This window comes from Oryzias latipes, chromosome 2 (assembly GCF_053564925.1).
Source record: "Oryzias latipes strain Hd-rR chromosome 2, Olatipes_Hd-rR_3.1".
NCBI classification, from domain to species: Eukaryota; Metazoa; Chordata; class Actinopteri; order Beloniformes; family Adrianichthyidae; genus Oryzias; species Oryzias latipes.
The window spans coordinates 23,226,363-23,245,632 of NC_136238.1; the positions used below are offsets into that span (position 1 = coordinate 23,226,363).

A 19,270-nucleotide genomic window follows, 5' to 3' on the forward strand; every position below is an offset into this window, starting at 1 on the left:
ATGAACAAGGCGTCTGAGTCCGGATCAGAAGATTGAGGGTTCAAGTCCCTTCATGGTTGGAATTGAATTTTGACCTGTATGGTTTAATGACAAGATCATTGAAAAAGGAGTTTAGAGTTCTGTTTTCTTCAAGAAAACAAAAAATTCTGAGGACATTTCTTTAGGCTTCATGTGAAGAAAACAAAATGTTTGAAAAGATGAAAATAAAGACACTTCTAGAAGCTGCAGATGCAGTTACAAAGAACAGCCAGCAGGTGTCTCACTGTGTGAGCTTCAAAAACTTAACCGACCATGAAGGGACTTGAACCCTCAATCTTCTAATCCGAAGTCAGACACCTTGTCCATTAGGCCACATGGTCTTTGACAAACTTCAAGTCCAGCTGGATTTTGACGACAGCATCATCCAGCTGATGAAGAGGAGGAGAGTCTACAGCCTCAAAGAAGAAGGTGGAGGAGGAGGAGGCGCTGCAGTGTGCTCCTCCTCATGAGTCCTGAAGCTGCACCATCAGCTGCAGAGCTTCAGAGCTGCTTCTTCTCAGACTTTCCACTTTCTTTGGCTCTCTGGCTCTGATGCTGCTGCAGATGGGGGCGGAGCCTGGAGATGACTGATGAAGGTCAGAGGGTGGAGCTTCATCCGGATGAAGGTGCTGCTTGGCTTCTGACTGGATGTCCGTCTGTCCTCAGTCCCTTCATGGTTGCTGCTTCTCTTCTGCTGATGTTTCTGCAGGATGAAGCTGCTGGAAAACGATGAGTCTCTTCTTTCTGCAGCTTCTGACAGCAGAAACAGTTGTTTCAGTCTCACTCCACATAAACACTGTCCTTCATCAGATGTGAAGCATCTCTGGATAAACCAAATCCCTGTTTGTAGCACCCTCTAAGAATCAGCACGAGCACGAGGTGTTTATAAAAGGGTTTATTGTTCTTCACAACCCGTGAAGAACTGGCAGCAAAATAAAAACACAAATACGCATCAAAATTAATTCTATAGCTTACAAATTATGAAACTTAAATTAGACAAATAAAAGCACACAAACCTCGTGGGGTGACATCCACGAGGGGCTAATTGCTCATTTGGCTTCAGATTTCCCTTAACTATCTAAATAAACACATTAAACAAATTATTACATTGATAATTCTGTTATACATTGATGTGATTTCTACTGAGATTTTCACGTGGCTGCAGCTGATAGCTGTGTGTGCAGTTAAATGAGTCAGAGTGGAACTTTAATTGAACTTTGTTCCACATGCTCTCACCACTAGATGGCGCAAATTAAAATATAATATAGAACAACAGAATAAACACATAAATGTTTTAGACTGAGTTTGTCACAGACGCTCAAACTGATTAAGGGTTCAGCTGGAAATTGAGAACGAGGCTTTGAAACCAGCAGCAGTTTGAGTCCATTCAGGGGGGTATTCCAGGAAGCATGTTTAAACTAGCCTGACTTTGAGCCTGAACTCTGGCTGAAATATGCCTGAACTTGCTTACTCTGGGTATGTCGGTTCCAAAAGACCGGATATGAGTTGGCGTAATTACGCTCGACTTGGTAACCCTGGGTTAATGCACGTGCACGGAAGGTACATAAAGACATTCTCAATGGATCACCGATTTACGGAGTCACCATGGAAATGCGTGGTGAAGAAAAAGAGAGCGCTATACTTTAGTGAGACGGAGTCTGAGATTTTTATGACGGCGTATGAAGATTATACGCCCATTAAAAAAATAACACAGCTCCAACATCAAAAAAAAAAGTTTCTACTTGGAGAAAAAGAACAGACAAAGTAAACGCATGAGTTTCCATCTCATTTTCATTGTGACGCACATATATGTAACTTATCCAACTTAAATGAATTAATTCAATTGTTAAAAAGTAATTGAGTTAAATTTATTCAACCTAATTTCTTACGTCTATCCAACTCAATCTTTTTTTCGAACTCAAATTTACATATTTATCTAACTAAATGTAAAATTACTCCAATTCAATTTAAGTTTTTCCATCTTAATTTATTGTATTATATTGTATTATAATTCTTAAACTCTCACATCTAAGTTAAAGCCTGCAGTTATACTCATTTTTATAAAAATTAAATTAATGAAACAAAGTGGAACTTACAAAATGAAACATGTTGTTATTTACCAATTTCTCTATCTTTACCATTATACCATTAGATTGTAGGGGTGCTACATAAACTCATCATCCTCTCCCTCCCTCTCACTCATGGTGCAGAGACCTAAGCATAGTAGGACAAAATAACTCGGCAAAACACAGTAAAACAGCCAAACAACTAAACACATTTGGTCAAAAACCCACACTTAAACCCAAATCCGTCCAGACAGGCAAAGGGAATGATATCCCACAATTCCTTGCGGTGCCGATCTAACAGCAGCACCAAAGTTACACCTACTTGATTTAATTAATTTGAATGAAAGAAAATAACTGTCAGAAAACTATGTGTTGATTTTAAACTGACTTAACAAAAAAATGATTTATCTTAACTGAAGCAAATAATTAAGTTAGATCAACAATGTAAAAGATTTTATTTTTAAACATCCATACGTGGTCTTATCACCCTCTCACGGTGGAAAAAGTATTATCTGAGCTTCTTCATCCACTAAATCCTCTTCAAATGGACACGCCATGCTGCTTCACCTCTCTGAAAACAAACTAACATTCAACTAAACCTGCTCCAGACCAGGGGGGTATTCCAGAAAGCAGGTTATGCTAGCTCCCACGATACGTTTGAGGCTAAGGAAGTTGATAACCTCAGCTTTCAGTTCCAGAAATGGAGGTATGTTTCAGGGTAGGTCAAGTTACCATGGCAACTCATGCTCTGAACATAACCTGGTCCGGAGCAGGTTTAGTTGAAGATTAGTTTGTTTACAGAGAGGTGAAACAGCATGGCGTGTCCATTTGAAGATGATTTAGTGGATGAAAAAGCTCAGATAATACTTTTTCCACCATGAGAGGGTGATAAGACCACATATGGATGTTGGAAAGATAAACTTTTTTACTTTGATCTTACTTAATTATTTGCTTCAGTTAAGATAAATCATTTTTTTGTTAGGTCACCTTAAAAATAACACAGAGTTTTCAGACAATTATTTTCCTTTCGTTCAAATTAATTCAATTAAGCAAGTGTAACTTTGATGCTGCTGTTAGATCGGCACCGCAAGGGATTCTGGGATATTATTCCCTTTGCCTGTCTGGACGGATTTGGGTTTAAGTGTGGGTTTTATTACAAAACGTGTTTAGTTGTATAGCTGTGTTACCGTGTTTCACCGTGTTTTGCCGAGCTATTTTGTCCTACTATGCTTAAGTCTCTGCACCATGAGTGAGGGTAAAGTAGAGGATGATGAGTTTATATAGCACCCCTACCACCCAAACCTGTAATGACAGTGATGGAATATTCTGTGATGAATTTTTGCACTCCGTGCATTTTTTTTCCGTTCTTTTTATTGTTATAAAAATGAGCATATCTGCCGGCTAAAACTTAGACATATGAAAGTTCAAGAAATATAAGTAATTAAGATGGAAAAAAGATTAATGGAGTAATGTGACATTTAGTTAGATAAATACGTAAATTTGAGTTGTATAAACAATTATTGAGTTTGAATAAATTTAACTAAATTATCTTTCAGCCGTGTTACTTTTTTGATGGACTTATAATTTCTATCCGCCGTCATTAAAATCTCAGACTCCGTCTCACTTCCGTCTCAAGTGTCGCGCTTTTTTTTTTTTTTTCTCCACGCGTTTCCATGGTGACTCCAAAAATCGGCGATCTATTGAGAATGTCTATATGTACCGTGCGTTAACCCAGGGTTACCAAGTCAAGCGTAAGTACGCCAACTCATATCCGGTCTTTTGGAACCGACATACCCCCGGTAAGCAAGTTCAGGCGGATTTCAGCCAGAGTTCAGGCTTAAAATCAGGCTAGTTTAAACATGCTTCCTGGAAACCCCCCTGGTTATGTTCAGAGCATGAGTTGCCATGGCAACTTGACATACCCTGAAACATACCTCCATTTCTGGAACCAAAAGCTGAGGTTATCAACTCCCTTAGCCTCAAACGTACTGTTGGCCTCCCGTCTGGCCTTCGCAGATTTGGATGGTCCATGACGTCCAAAATGAAATGTGCAGTTGGGAAACTAAAAGACACACAAAAGTCTGCATGAATTTTCAAACCTTTTACAAAGGGGAGAAGTGGAAAAACACGACCTGTTGGGCTCTGTGGCTGTCTTCTCTCTGTCCTCAAGGTAAAAAGGCTTTTTTTTTTATTATTCAGTGAGGGAGGATGACAACACACAAAATACGTCATTAGACTAGTGTGTTTTTGTCTAGTCTGCATTGCAGGTGTCGTTACTCCATAAACACTCCACTACAGAAGGAAAACAGAGACCACAAGTCAAAAACAGCCGTATTGCTGAGCTCGGCACATATTATCTGATACTGAGGACAGGAATCAGCATATTTCTACAATTCAATATACATGCAGTTATAGAATCCGTTAAATGCATAAATAACAAGAACATATAAAATATAATAGAATGTAATGAATAATGAAAAGATCATATAACATATTATGAACCCCTGTTCACCTCCACAGTATCGTGGTAACTCGCATAACCTGCTTTCTGGAAAAACCTCCCTGATGTTCGGTTCAGGTTTCTGTCACAACAAGCCTTTATTTTGAAAGAGCCAGTGGGGCAGAAACAAAAGAAGGTGAGATTACCAACCCCCCCCCCCCCCCCCCCCCCCCCTGGAATGTTGATCCCTGTGCAGTGGACAAGTGGGGGCGGGGACGGCTGAACCAATCACAGAAGACTGTTGCAGCTTTCCCTCCAAAAGTCAACCAATCAGATGTTGTTGTTTGGATTCTTTGTCTTGAAGTTTCACATGCGGAAGCTTCCAGAGTCTTTTCTGTTCTGGTCTGCAGGCTGAGCAGAACTGACTCCTGCAGGATCACAGGAACTTTCAGGAAAATCTCCAAACAGGAGAAAAGTTTCTGTTTGGACCTTTTTTCTGTGATTGTGAGACTAGCAGATGATCGATCGGAGCTGCAGTGAAGAGGACGGCGGTGTTTGTGGGAGTTGGAGCTGAAGATCGGAGCAGGAACCATGTCTTCAGAACCTCAGGAAGGTTCTGTCAGAGAACAACTTTCTGCTGCTGAAGGAACCATCGTCCAGAACGAGGAGGAGCTCTGTCGTCAGCGCAGACTGCTGGATAGCAGCTGGAACCCGCAGCTTCAGCTACACATTGCAGGTTTGTTCACTGCATCCACCTGCAGACAAATAGATCCACGAACGTAGTTCGGTAAACTAAAGTTAGAAAGAAATTCACAGATTCGGACTTCCGGCCTCAATAACTCTCCTGAAACGTTCAAGTGTGTCAGCAAGTATCTCAATCATTTTGTGTTAACACAGAGAGTGAACCACGAATGCATTTCTAAAGAAAAAAGATCGTTGTTTTTTTCCCCCTTTTGATCAAAATTGTTCTCTTCGAGGTGTAAATGCAGAGATGCAGCTATGGTGTCAATTTAGCGCCTAAGGAATTGCGCAGCAAAACAGTAAAACCGTGCATCAAAACTTCAAATCTGAGAATCAAAATGCATAAAGTGAGAACCAAAACCTATAATTTGCAACCAAAAGCTGTAACCCAAAGCACAATGTTATTTCTCAGTTCCCGATTTGTTTTCTCGCCATTCTGAAATCCTGTTTTTGAGTTGCAGTTTTTTATTTTGAAATCTTTTTATTTTTAGTGGTTTTGATTCTAAAACCTGTCCACACGTAAAAACAGCGACATGTCAGTCAAGGGGAGGGGAGGCGGGACATCCCCGACATCCAGAAGCTCATTGGCTACCGAATAACACAGAGTTTTAGGTCAACAAACCAGTTTCAAGGGGTGAGTCCTTCATGTTTTTCAAATCTTTTTCTATATTAAATGATTAAATGTGTACTTTATGTAACCAGAGGACGCCAGCCCAGTCAGATGAGGAGCAAGTAGGAACCCCGCTAGTATTGAGCTAGCTAGCATGCTAATACGGAAGAACAATGCTGATAGTTTGTCATGCAACGTCTTACTTTCTAACATCTTTTTTCACTAGCAGCTACTGGTGGAGCTCCTCATCTGACTGGGCTGGTGTCCTCTGGTTACATGCACACATTTAATCATTTAATATAGAAAAAGATTTGAAAAACATGAAGGACTCACCCCTTGGAACTGGTCTGTTGACCTAAGACTCTGTGTTATTCGGTAGCCAATGAGCTTCTGGATGTTGGGGATGTCCCGCCTCCCCTCCCCTTGACTGAAATGTCGCTGTTTTTATGTGTGGACAGGTTTTAGAATCAAAACCGCAAAAAATAAAAGCACAACTCAAAAAGACGATTTCAAAATAAAACTGCAACTCAAAAACAGGTTTTCAGAATGGCGAGAAAACAAATCGGGAACTGAGAAATAAGATTGTGCTTTGGGTTACAGCTTTTGGTTGCAAATTATAGGTTTTGGTTCTCAATTTATGCATTTTGATTCTCAGATTTGAGGTTTTGATGCACGGTTTTACTGTTTTGCTGCACAATTCTTTAGGCGCTAAATTGACACCATATGCAGTGAGCCGGCTGCCAAGGGACCGTCAATAAAGTGCAACCTTTGTAAAACACCATTCTGTGAAAATCAATAATCTTTTAAAAAATAATAATAAATGTCTACATTTATATGAACTGGTAATGAAGACCTGTCAGTATATTCATGCAAAAATTGCATATATGTTTCACATTTTAATAGAGATATGAATCGTAATTAAAGTCGTCAATAGTTATACTTATACCGAAACTACAGTCACCAAACTGTCTGTACTGACCAATCATGACATAATCAACCCCGACCCTTTGATCATTGGCCAACAAGCTCAACTGCTGAAGTCACTGCCGTTTATTTTTGGGAATAAACTCCCAAAAGCAACAAAGTAAGAAGTACCAATTTAATCAGTAGTTCAATGAAAAAAGAAACATTTAAAAGAACTTTCCACAAAGTTGTGTTTTATTGAACTCTTCTTTAACTCCACAACAAGAAATTAATGGTTAATATGTAAATTAGATCACATCATCTTCAGTTTGACCATGGTTAAACATTTATTTGTTGATTTGATTATTTAATGACAATTTTAAATAATGAATACAGTAAACCCTTGTTTTTTGCGGGGGTTACGTTCCAAAAAGAACCCGCGATAGACAAAATCCATGAAGTAGAAACCTCTATTTTTTTTTACAATGATTATACAATTAAATACTCTATTATACATTGAAAAGAAAGAACAAACCATTTTACAGGCTCAAGAATTTGTTTCACAAATAAAAGTACTTTAGAAACAAATAACTCTGTACTGTACTGTCAAATAATAATTTTAATCATCAATGTCAACAGAAAGTTTCAAATTGCGAAGATTAGCCCCGCCCACTGCGACCTGAGTAATTGGATTAAGCGGGAGAAAATTTCAAATGATTATGAAAAAAAGTTCAAAGTACAGGGGGAAAAATAGTGACTCAGGTGTATTTCACTGCTCTTTAGACTGAGCCGCTGCATCCTCACTCCGCTCTGCAATGTTTTCTTCTTTTGAAGCCAGCGGTGCAGGTGTGTTTGTTCGGGAAAAGAACATAGTGATAGGAAGTTGTTGTTGCTCTTTTTTCTACGGGTTTTAGAGAAACTCGAAATTGCAAGATGATTTGCACGTACGTGTTGTAAATTTGGCAAGCTGTTTTACTTACATGTACATATTAAACTGCAACGTTATTGACGCACAGGTAGAGACAATGCATGATGCAAATCCGTGAAGTAGCGAAACCGTGAAAAGTAATGAGGGATCACTGTATAATAATGATAATGTAATGGCATATATATTTACTTTAATTCGTCTCTTCCGGTCCCTCAGACTCTTCATGTATTTTCTCCAATGTCCTGGGAATGTATAAAAGGCTCCTTGTGTTTGTGTCTCTGCAGTCCTCCCCCAGCATTGGACGATTGAAGAGGAAGATCTCTGCAACCAGCAGAGGAACTTCAGTGTGAAACAGGAGGAACCAGAACTTCCACAGATTAAAGAGGAACTGCAGGATCTAGAACCTCCACAGATTAAAGAGGAACTGCAGGAACCAGAACCCCCACAGAATAAAGAGGAACCAGGAGAACTTTGCATAAGTCACATGTCAGCAGGTCAGTGTGACTCTGAGATTCATCTCCACACTATTGGTATGTTCACTTCAACAACGGTTCTATCTTGAGCTTCAAGCACTACAAACATACAGTCCATCAACAGCGTGTCCTGGAAGAGTCTCTCCTGTCCGTTCCAGTTGAAATGACAGAAGACATTGTTGGTCAGTGCAGCCCACAACATTCTTCAAATCATATTATCTTAGTTAGTCCCTCCAGCTAACGACCGGAGCCTTCTGTGGGGTTTGCTTCCGGAAAGGCTTGACCACCTCCTCTTCTGTCACAGAGAAGACAGTGGTGGCCCTCAGTAGCCGCGGTTACTATCTTGATCGGACCAATGGTCGGATTAGAATTCAACCGTGTACATGGGCACAGAAAAACATTTTCCGATTAGAACTAATGTTTCGGTCAGACTAAATCAGTCGCACATGTGCAGTTCTGTTTAAAATACCGGAAAATGAAATAAATCCCGATGTAAACAAGCCGAGGTGCCGCATACATATGTAGCAGCTCGGTAATTTACGTGATGATCTTCTAAACGTGCTTTTTTTATTGTTATGGTTATTATGTAGCGCCTGTTCGCTCATCATTTTATTTTTAATTCGTGTGGTCAGTGCTTTTTTGCGGCAGAACGAAGCCGGAAGAACGGTTAGGTGAAGGCTAACAACACACGCTAACAACATTTAGCCTGGATGAGCAATTCTGAATCTTGGCTGCACGTAAATATGTGGGAATAACATCAGGCCAGAGACATGGTTCTGCTGAATTTGGCTGCTTGTTCACGTAGAGCTGTGGGACAGGTGGCAGTCCGAAGCTTCCCATAAGTAACACATGGTTGAGGAGGGGAGTGGGACTTCAAACCTGACATAAAAGGTATTAAGCCTCTCAGCCAGTTGTAGGTCGTCAGCAACATGTTGGGTTCTGGGCTCGTAGTTGGTGATTTGCCTAGGCCAGGGGTCGGCAATCCAAAATGTTGAAAGAGCCAAATTGGACGAAAAAACAGAAATGTTGAAAATTAATATTGTGTGGCGGTCATGTGCATTTTAGGTCTGTTAGCAGCAGGGGATTGAGGGATGCAGTCCCCTGATCAAAATAGGGCTCAGCATGAGCGTTTCTGTTTGCCCACGTTTCTTTTCAAATGGCAGTTTTGTTGTTCCACCTTAGTTTATTCTTCCTGTTTTGTTGTTTCTTTATGTTGCACCATGAGTATGGGAGAGGTTGATGACCCCTGTGCAATGTTCATTGTGGTGTGTGTTCAAAATTAATGGACTTGTTATGCTGGAAAGGAGACTGCACCCTCTGCTTCTCTTTCTGCCTCCTCTCTGAGACTGTTCGGAGTTGTGCGGTGTATGGGCCACGGACAGTTTTCCAGCGCAGCCAGTTGATTGACAGTTCAACTTGTTGACAGCTTGGCTCCCGTTTTGCACGCTGCAAGTGACGTACCTGCTGGGCGTTGCATTATTTATTCTACAGATTCTTACATTATTGGAACACGTTAAGAATGTTTGTGTCTTGTTTGTCCTCCTACAGAAACCATATTAAAACAAAAATATATTTCTCTCCCAAATCTTTTTACATTTGTAAACATTTTTGAAAATGCTCCCTGAAGCCACTAGGGCAGCGCTAAAAAGCCGTGGGTTGCCGACCCCTGGCCTAAGCCCTCTCCAAACAGAGGCGATGTCGTTAACAAAGAATTGCTATTCCAGGCGTTGATTTTGCAGAGTTCTCGCCTGTTCCACCTGTTTTGAGAACTGGTACTTAGCTCTCTCTCGCGCTTATAGCTCTCTCTCTAAAAATCGGAAGCTGGGTGGTTTTGGTTCTAGATTTGTGGGTAATAATATGTATGTAATAATAATATGCATATTGCATAGCTGGATATTTTGCGATAACGATACATTTGCGGTATATTGTGCAGGCCTAGTTGTGGTCTAAGTTAGGCTGGGTGGCTGTTGGAGTTCTGCTAAGCTTCTGTATACTGGAGTTCCATGAATGCACCAGGCCATATGTGGGAGGAGCTACCAGCTAATGTTTTTAGCCTGGCCGCTACATGGAGTGGTGTCTGTGATTATCTCACTTACAATGCATGGAAAACATGGAGAATGTGGAGAGATCAGGTTTATTTTGTGGGAATGCCAAGGTCATGAAGGGATGAGCAGCAATGTCATCCTTTGCCCACAGAGTGTTTACATAGTAGAAGAAAAATGTTTTGGCATACAAGATTTCTCTTCAAACCACTCCTTTTCAAGCACACTGTCTTGTTTTATCTGTCTTTTGAATCTCTTCTGTTTATTTTCAATTGTGTTTGAAATAAAGAAATTGAATTTATTTGAATTGAAATTGTAGAGCCAAGGGCAGCTGTCCTCAGCTCATGAGGGGAGTCTGATAAGACCAAATTCTTCATGCTGTTTTAGAAAGCAAATTACTCAGCCCTGGATTGTCAGAGCGTACAGTTGCATGGTTTTCAAATTACATGAATAACAGGACGCAATGCATTAAATGTGAAGGTATCTGTTCTACATTTGTTACTATCCACAGGGCTCAGTTCTGTGCCCCTGAATATTTTGGTACATTAATGACTCCTGCTAGTTCCTGCTAACAATCTGCATTCTGAACAAGCTGAAGACTTCTTAAAGAACTTTTAGGAGATGCCGCTAACAAAGAGTTACAGTAATCCAGTCTAGCATCCAGTCATGCATTAGTTTTTCAGCACCACTCTTAGAAAGTATATCTCCGATCTTGGCTATATTCCGCAGGTGAAAAAAGGCAGTTCCACACACCTGAGATATGTGAGCCTTAAATGATAAATCTTGGTCAAATAGAACCCCTAGGTTTCTAACTGTAGAATTGGAGGCTATACTTATGCCATCTATCTATGTGACTATCTGAGCAGACAGAGCCTCTCTGAGGATTTTAGGCCCTAGTATAAAGACCTCAGGTTTTTCTGGGTTGAGGAGGAGGTAATTAATTGTCATCCAGATCTTGATGTCTCTGATGCAGGCACTCAGTTTCTCTATTTATTTTAACAAACTGGTACCTTTCGAATCAATAGGAATCAAACCACTGGAGGGCAGATCCTCTCCTCCCTATGTCATGCTCTAATCTTTGGAGTAAAATACTGTGGTCGATAGTGTCAAAGGCTACAAGTAAATTTACTTCACAAACAATGGACCTTCAGTTTTGAAAGTTGTGTTATAGATAAGCAGTCACAGGTAGTGGTTGATCTTTTTAAAATTTGTTTTTAAAAGTTTTTATTGGATATCGTGTTTAAATTAAGGCACTAAATTCTTTAAGTACAAATGTAAAATGACATATTCTGACGGAGATTATTAAAAATGTTATTGGTGCTTCACAATAAACAACGTCCTAAAAACATATAAAAGGGCCTCTTCTTGTGTTTCTGCAGTCCTCCCCCAGCATTGGGTGACCAAAGAGGAGGATCTCTGCAACCAGCAAAGGAACTTCAGAACGGAAAAGGAGTATCCAGAACTTCCACGTTATGAAGAGAAGCAGGAGGAACAAGTACCTCCACAGATTAAAGAAGAGCCAAATCAGCTCTTCATCAGTCAGGATGAAGATCAGCTCGATCTGAAACAGGAGACTGATACCTTGATGGAGATTCCTACTTATGAGGAAGATGAAAACAGTGAAGTAACTGATAGTCAGGATGAAGAAGGAACCAGACATGACGGATCAACATCAACTACAGATGAAGAGACAGAATCAACATCAACTTCAGATGAAGAGACAGACCTACAGAACAGGTATCAGAGGAAGAGAAGAGACATAAGTCATGTTCAAAGTGTGGACAGCGCTCACATGTCAGCAAGTCAATGTGACTCTGATGTTAGAAAAAACAAGGCAAGCTTGGGTAAGAAACGTAAACATTCTCGAATAGAAGAGAGACTTTCCTCTTTTAGATCTGGTGAAAGTTCGAAAATAATTGGTGATGGGCCTGACTACATGGGAACTGTGTCTGATGAAAGATGTTATATCTGTAAAGAATGTGAGAAAAGTTTTAGGTACAGATCTAGTATCAAAACACACATGAGAACTCACACAGGAGAGAAGCCTTATTCCTGTAAAGAGTGTGAAAAAAGTTTTAATCATTCATCTCATCTAAAAAGACATATGAGAACTCACACAGGAGAGAAGCCTTTTTCTTGTGAAGAATGTGATACAAGTTTTAGGCACAGATCTAGTCTCAAAACACACATGAGAACTCACACAGGAGAGAAACCCTTTACTTGTAAAGAATGTGAAAAAACTTTTACTTCTGTATCTAATCTCAAAACACACATGATAACTCACACAGGAGAAAAGCCCTTTTCTTGTAAAGAATGTGAAAGCAGTTTTTATCAAATATTTGCTCTTAAATCACATATGAGAACTCATACAGGAGAGAGGCCTTTTTCTTGTAAAGAATGTGAGTCAAGTTTTAGTCACAGATCTAGTCTCAAAACACACATGAGAACTCATACAGAAGAAATGCCCTTTTCATGTAAAGAGTGTGAAAAAAGTTTTAATTCTGTATCTAATCTCAAAAAGCACACGAGAACTCACACTGGAGAAAAGCCCTTTTCTTGTAAAGAGTGTAAAAAAAGCTTTAGTTATTCATCTAATCTGAAAAGACACATGAGAACTCATACAGGAGAGAAGCCTTTTACTTGCAAAGAATGTGAGAAAAGTTTTAGTTCTGTATCTAATCTCAAAACACACATGAGAACTCATGGAGGAGAGACGCCTTTTTCTTGTAAGGAATGTGAAAGCAGTTTTAATCAAATACTTGATCTCAAAACACATATGAGAACTCATGCAGGAGAGAGGCCTTTTTCTTGTAAAGAATGTGATTCAGGTTTTAGTCACAGATCTAGTCTCATTACACACATGAGAACCCACACAGGAGAAAAGCCTTTTTCTTGTAAAGAGTGTGACAAACGTTTTATTTCTGTATCTAATCTCAAAAAGCACATGAGAACTCACACAGGAGAAAAGCCTTTTTCTTGTAACGAATGTAAAAGAAGTTTTAGTTATTCATCTCATCTCAAAAGGCACATGAAAACTCACACAGGAGACAAGTAAATAATGTGATACTAGTTTTAGTCAGTATTTAGTGACAACAGACGCATAAAAACACACATGACTTTTTCTTGACAAACAACGAAATTAAGGATTTAGTGTATGTCTCCTAATTCTAAACTTTTCTGATAAGAGGTCGACCTCTCAACCTCTGCACGACAGCTGAAGACTTTATTTTGGGGGCGGCTTCTAAGGTCTAATGTTCTAAGGAACCCCATAGCAACCTGAGCTTTCATGCTTTCATTTTATGTACACAGAGCCACAGGCTGATGGCCTCCAGATCACATTGATGCAGTAAACCCATTAGATCAAGGCACAAGTGAATTTTAAATTTGTACTAATGAAGTTTTCTTCAGTCTTTCTAGGACTTTTTGTTTAAATGATCAACATACTATCTTTCTGGAAAAGTGCATATAAATCCAATGCATGATTATTATTATTATTACTATTCTGAAGGATCCATATTCTTTACAAAATGTTTTAAAGGTTGCCATATATTTCTAATTCTTCTTCTTTGTCTTTTGCGATATATGTAATTCTTTCTAAAGGGACTTCTGACAACATTTATTGGAACCATAGGTTCTTGGACTGTTATTTTTCCCCCTGTGTTTGGCAATACTTATTTTTGCAAGGATGAAACTATGATTTAAAAATGCCCTCTCACCTTTGTTGTAGCTGTGTATTTTTGAAAATATACCTAATAAATTTTTTTTTTTGGCTCCAGTGAGATCTGCTTTAAATAATTTTCTTTATTGTGAAATTCACTACCTCCTAAAAAGTTTGCATAAATTTGCATTCCCAAGTATAGTGGAAGTTTGGTCCTACTTTTTAGGACATTTTTTTTAGGTTTTCATATTCTCTAAGCCACAATTATCAAAGACATAAATGTGAAGGAATAATACATTTCAATCTATGTGTAAGGACACTAAACAATGAGTTTTACTGCTCACAAAATATGTAAGACGTCTTTCACAAAATTAATTCTTTTAGATGTACAGGTAAATAAAAAAAGAGTTGTTCATAATTATTTGAGCTAAATCTTGAATGGCTTAACTGTGGTTGTAGTTTATGCTTAGATGATGTACTTGTTGTCAATGTGTGTGTTACCATGACTACATTTGAGTTATTTTGTATACATCTTTGATACTAAAACTTTATAGATGGATGGATAGATAGATAGATGGATACAAAGTCACGTGTATTTGTGAACTGTGTGCTCCCACACTTGCAAAGGGACAGGACTGGACTGGACAATGGCAGATAGTTGAAAAACCTTTAAACAATCAGAAACTGGCCCAGAAGGGTCACAACACAACACATTAACTTACCAGGCAACACATTAACTCACAACGCATTAACTTAACACACAACACATTAACTCACCACACAACACAATAACTCACAACACAATAACTCACAACAAAACACATTAACTCACAACACCTACTATTACTTTAGCTGGTAGCTCCTCCCACACAGCCGCAGTGTCGGGCTTTAAAGAACACAATTCCTAAGAGGCGGGGCGTCGCACACCCCCAACAACAGGTTAGATGACAGATCCCGGTCCATTAAGCGTCTCTGCTGTTCACGGAGCTTCAGTACATAGAACTCCAACAGCCACACAGCCTAACATAGTCCACTATTATATATTCATGAGGGGGAAAAAAACAGCCGAACCGACCCTAAAACAGCCCAAATTATGCATACCCGACCAGTCAATTTTGACCGCAAATTTAGAACCAAAACTGCCCAATCTGGCAACACTGCTGCTAGCTTCTCTTGTAGAAAAAACGTGCTCCTCCACAGCTCAGCGCATTGGAAATTTTAGAATAAAAGCACTTCCATTGCAGCTTAACTTCCGTTGTGAGTTATTGTGTTGTGTTTTGAGTTAATGTGTTGTGTTGTGAGTTATTGTGTTGTGAGTTAATGTGTTGTGTTGTGAGTTATTGTGTTGTGAGTTATTGTGTTGTGAGTTATTGTGTTGTGTTGTGAGTTATTGTGTTGTGTTGTGAGTTATTGTGTTGTGAGTTATTGTGTTGTGAGTTATTGTGTTGTGTTGTGAGTTAATGTGTTGTGAGTTGTTGTGTTGTGAGTTATTGTGTTGTGAGTTATTGTGTTGTGTTGTGAGCTAATGTGTAGTGTTGTGAGGTATTGTGTTGTGTTGTGAGTTAATGTGGGGTGTTGAGTTAATGTGTTGTATTGTGAGTTATTGTGTTGTAAGATATTGTGTTGTGTTGTGAGTTAATGTGCTGTGAGTTATTGTGTTGTATTGTGAGTTATTGTGTTGTAAGATATTGTGTTGTGTTGTGAGTTAATGTGCTGTGAGTTATTGTGTTGTGTTGTGAGTTAAGGTGTTGTGTTGTGAGTTATTGTGTTGTGTTGTGAGTTAATGTGTTGTGTTGTGACCCTTCTGGGCCACCGTAAATAAACAGAGCAATAAATAAATAGGTTGCACACATTTTAGGACGGTGTACAAGATTGAATTTTTTTTTAACCCAATACAACAATGTGACAAACAGTAAAAGTCCAGCATTGAGCTTACCAGTAGCCCCTTTAAAGTTCAAGTCCCATGCACGCAGTAGTTTGAGTTAAGTTCAAAATTTATAGAGAAGCTGCTGTCCTCCAGCTCAGTTGTACACATGCCGTGGTAAAACGCTGTTTAGAGTGTTTCCAGTTTACTTGCTGATTGCCTGCATTGAGTCCAGCTGGTAACTGGCGCGTGCATTTTTCCCTGTGTGTGTGGGCTCATGTGCGAGGCTTGCATGCTTATGTATGAGGCATACATATCAGGCAGATTTGTTAAACAGCAGTACCGAACCGAACTGTACTGAACCAAGCCCTATGAAACTCTGAATCGAATCGAATTGAGATTTTAACGTATCGTTACACCCTTAAAAGACATGAACAAGAGATCAGTGAACATTTCACTATTATTTTAAAAAAAAAAGGAATAACTGCACTTTAGACTTTGTTAGCTCAAGTAACCATTTAGTAAAAATGGATATCATTAAGATTATATATATATATATATATATATATATATATATATATATATATATATATATATATATATATATATATATATATATATACATATATATACATATATATACATAATACTCTTCTTCCAAATGTCTTTCACTATGAAAATCTGCGGCACAAACTCTCTTCTGAATGTGGATCATCTCAATCAGACGTTCAGCAGCATCAGAGCCGTGCATGTGGTCCTCCTCCTGAGTCAGTGATGTGCAGTCAGGTGAAGCAAGTGAGGCTAAGCCTCACCTGTAATAATCGTGATAAAATAGAAAAACGTAAAGTAAGTAAGTATTATTTTCCACTGATCTGTGTGAAATGCATTTTCAGTCAACTCAATGCGTTTTCCACAGTTTCTGAGCTTGAATGATGATGACCGAAGTAGTGGAAACTCCGGGTGAGGCTCTGAAGCGCTGTGCCTCATGTCTGACGGCCGGACTCAATGTTAACAGAGACGTGTGCTGAAAACTCTGCTATAGGCCCGCAGAAAAGACTTTAGGTGAGGCAAGCCTCACCAGCAGGGGGCAGACGTGAGCTGACAGCTGCTTTGTAGCTACACTGGTGCCATAGAAACAAAACAGACTACGGACGTCTTTCTTCATTGAGAGGGAGATACTCATAAAATAAAGGAAAATAAGGCAGACTTTACAATAAATCATCGAGCTTTTTGTGGAGAAGGATCGGCACACAGACTCAAAAAGTAAAGCCAAACATATTTTTCAATGTTTGTTTTTTAAAAACATCATGGGAGAAAGAGGGAAAATTTGAAATAAAATCACTTATTTTATTTGTCAATTGTCATTTTCACAGACAACATTTGATAACACAGATTAAAGCACCAGAATTTGAAGTTGAAAAAATACCAGAAATAGTTACTGAGGGTCAAATGTGTGCTGAACACATCTGTCATCAACCTCATCGCACGTCACTGATGCTGCTCTGACAGACACATCCTCCACAAACATCCTCACCTTTTCATCCACAAACATCATCACATCATCCATCAAAGCTCCCAGCAGCTTCTGACTCTTCATTCAGAGCTGAAGTCATGGATCAGGGATCAATGTCCAACATTTGCTGCTGACTCTTCCTCATCACTTCCTTCTTCTCTCTGCTTTGATCTGTTGGAGCTGAAAGTCTCTGCTTGAAGGGCTGCAGCAGAGAAGGACTGGAAGATCATCTGCTGAAAACTGGGATGAAGACTTTCCAGCATCATGCTGCTGTAATTCTCCCATGATTCAGTGCTGTTTGGAGAAGAGCTTAGCAGAAAGAGGAAGTGGACTTTTTCTGCTGTTGCTGCAGAAACATCAGTTGGTTTGGATGCAGCCACAGGCTGATGTTTGACTTTCACACATCTGGACTTCTTTCCTGAAGCAGCTGCATGTTGTCCTGAATGTTCCTGAATGCTCTTCTTCTCTGCTTCTGCTGGACTCTTCTGATCTGCTGCTGTTGCTTCACATCTTTGGACTTTTTCTAAACTTTCTGATCTTCTTCAGCTCTGAATTCTTTAGAAGAAATGAAGGATGAAAAACATGAACTTTGTCTTTAAACTCAACTCTTTGTTCTGGATTCAGGTTGATGAACTGCAGGTTGTCAAAGACCCGCTGTGCTGCTCTGGTCTCAGCTCTGAAGTCCAACCCGTCTCACCTGACAGAACTGGACCTGAGCTTCAACAACCTTCAGTCTTCAGATGTTCAGCAGCTCCAGGATCTGGTGGAGAGTCCAAACTCCAAACTGCAGACTCCGAGGTCAGTAGAGGGTTGGAGTCAGTCCAGCTGCTTCCAGATGTTTGGTCCTAAAGTTAGTCTGAGAGCAAAGATGCAGAGTTTCCTGTGAAGCTGCAGCTTCTCAGTGAAGCTCTGAGGAGAATGATGACAGGCTTCAGGACAACAATCAGCCAATCAGAGCAGCAGAAGCTCCAACAGGTGAAGATGACAGGAAGCTGCTGCTCTGAACAGGACTGAAGCTCCTGCTGCTCCTTCTGCTGCTGTGCTGCATCACTGACTGACAGACCAGGATCAGGAGACATTCCTTCATCTCTGTCTCTCTACTTTCTCTTTGCAGGTGGAAGGACTGATGTTCCTCCTGGAGGAGCAGAGAGGAGCAGCAGCAGCAGCAGCTGGTCAGCAGAGATGTTGTGACTAGACGGTTTTCCTGGGAGGTGGAGAGCAGAGTGATGGAGGAATCAGAGGAAGTGGAGATGAGTGTCAGAGCTGCAGCATGAACTGATCTGAGATCAGCTCCACTGTCTCTCTCAGCATCAAGTGGACAGTTATTGTGCTGCAGCTCCCCCGGTGGACTGATGGAGAACTGCTTTTCCTCTTCTCATTCTAACTTGGAGTGTTGATCTGAAACATGGGTTGGATTCAGACGTTCAGCAGCTCCAGGATCGTATTGGGAGTTTCTCTTAACTTTGTTCATGCACTATTGTCAAAGTTGCTTATATCAGCCTCCTTGTCTGCTGACGTCTGTGTTTCTGTGTTAATAAATATGTTTTTATTGACATCATTGTGACATGTTCTCCTGCTTGTTCTGATCATTTGATTATTCATTTTTTGGTCAGTAGCCTCTATACTCATGTTCCCTTGAAATATTATTGGACAAAAATTATTGTCTATGGATCAAACAGAGAAGACTCCAGAAATTTCCATATATGAACAGCCTCAAGAGGATCCCAAAACTTAATCTCCTGTGAAGACCTTTTTTCAAACTCTACTTTAAGACAACTTTTCTGATTGAACTTCCTTTTTCTGGGTAAAATTTTTCATGCTGACAGCATTTTTAGCTGCAGTATTAAAGAAGTTTAATCTAAATCCAGTTGAATCTCCTCATTTTCTAGAATGTCTAAACTAGTAGAAACTTTCTGAGCATAAAGCCTGTTTTCTCCAGAGGACATGAATGAACAGAGTGGATCTTAGTGAGGAATGACAGCCTCTGGATGCAGAGAATCACTTTGATGCAGCT

The 19,270-nt window shown here is 39.7% G+C and overlaps 2 protein-coding genes and 1 non-coding gene across 5 annotated transcripts in view; 1 reads left to right on the forward strand and 2 right to left on the reverse strand.

Annotated features, from left to right (window-relative positions):
- Positions 1–19,270, reverse strand: part of LOC111946428 (NLR family CARD domain-containing protein 3-like) — a 104,390-nt gene that overhangs the window by 25,586 nt on the left and 59,534 nt on the right. The gene's annotated exons all lie outside the window — the stretch shown is intronic.
- On the reverse strand, positions 287–359 carry trnar-ucg (transfer RNA arginine (anticodon UCG)). Its single transcript has one exon. It is a non-coding gene; the product is annotated as a tRNA-Arg (tRNA).
- On the forward strand, positions 4,863–18,809 carry LOC101161614 (uncharacterized). Of its 3 annotated transcripts, XM_078936202.1 has the most exons (5): positions 4,863–5,260; positions 7,991–8,236; positions 11,601–11,958; positions 17,881–18,054; positions 18,371–18,809. In XM_078936202.1, exons 1-5 carry the CDS (start codon positions 5,116–5,118, stop codon positions 18,381–18,383), a joined length of 936 nt encoding a protein of 311 aa, XP_078792328.1. In that variant the 5' UTR covers positions 4,863–5,115; the 3' UTR covers positions 18,384–18,809. The 3 variants fall into 3 exon arrangements, with proteins under 3 accessions (XP_078792328.1, XP_078792322.1, XP_023818123.1); XM_078936196.1 differs by lacking the exons at positions 17,881–18,054; positions 18,371–18,809 and having other exon boundaries at positions 4,869–5,260; positions 11,601–14,002; XM_023962355.2 differs by lacking the exons at positions 17,881–18,054; positions 18,371–18,809 and having other exon boundaries at positions 4,876–5,260; positions 7,991–8,200; positions 11,601–14,002.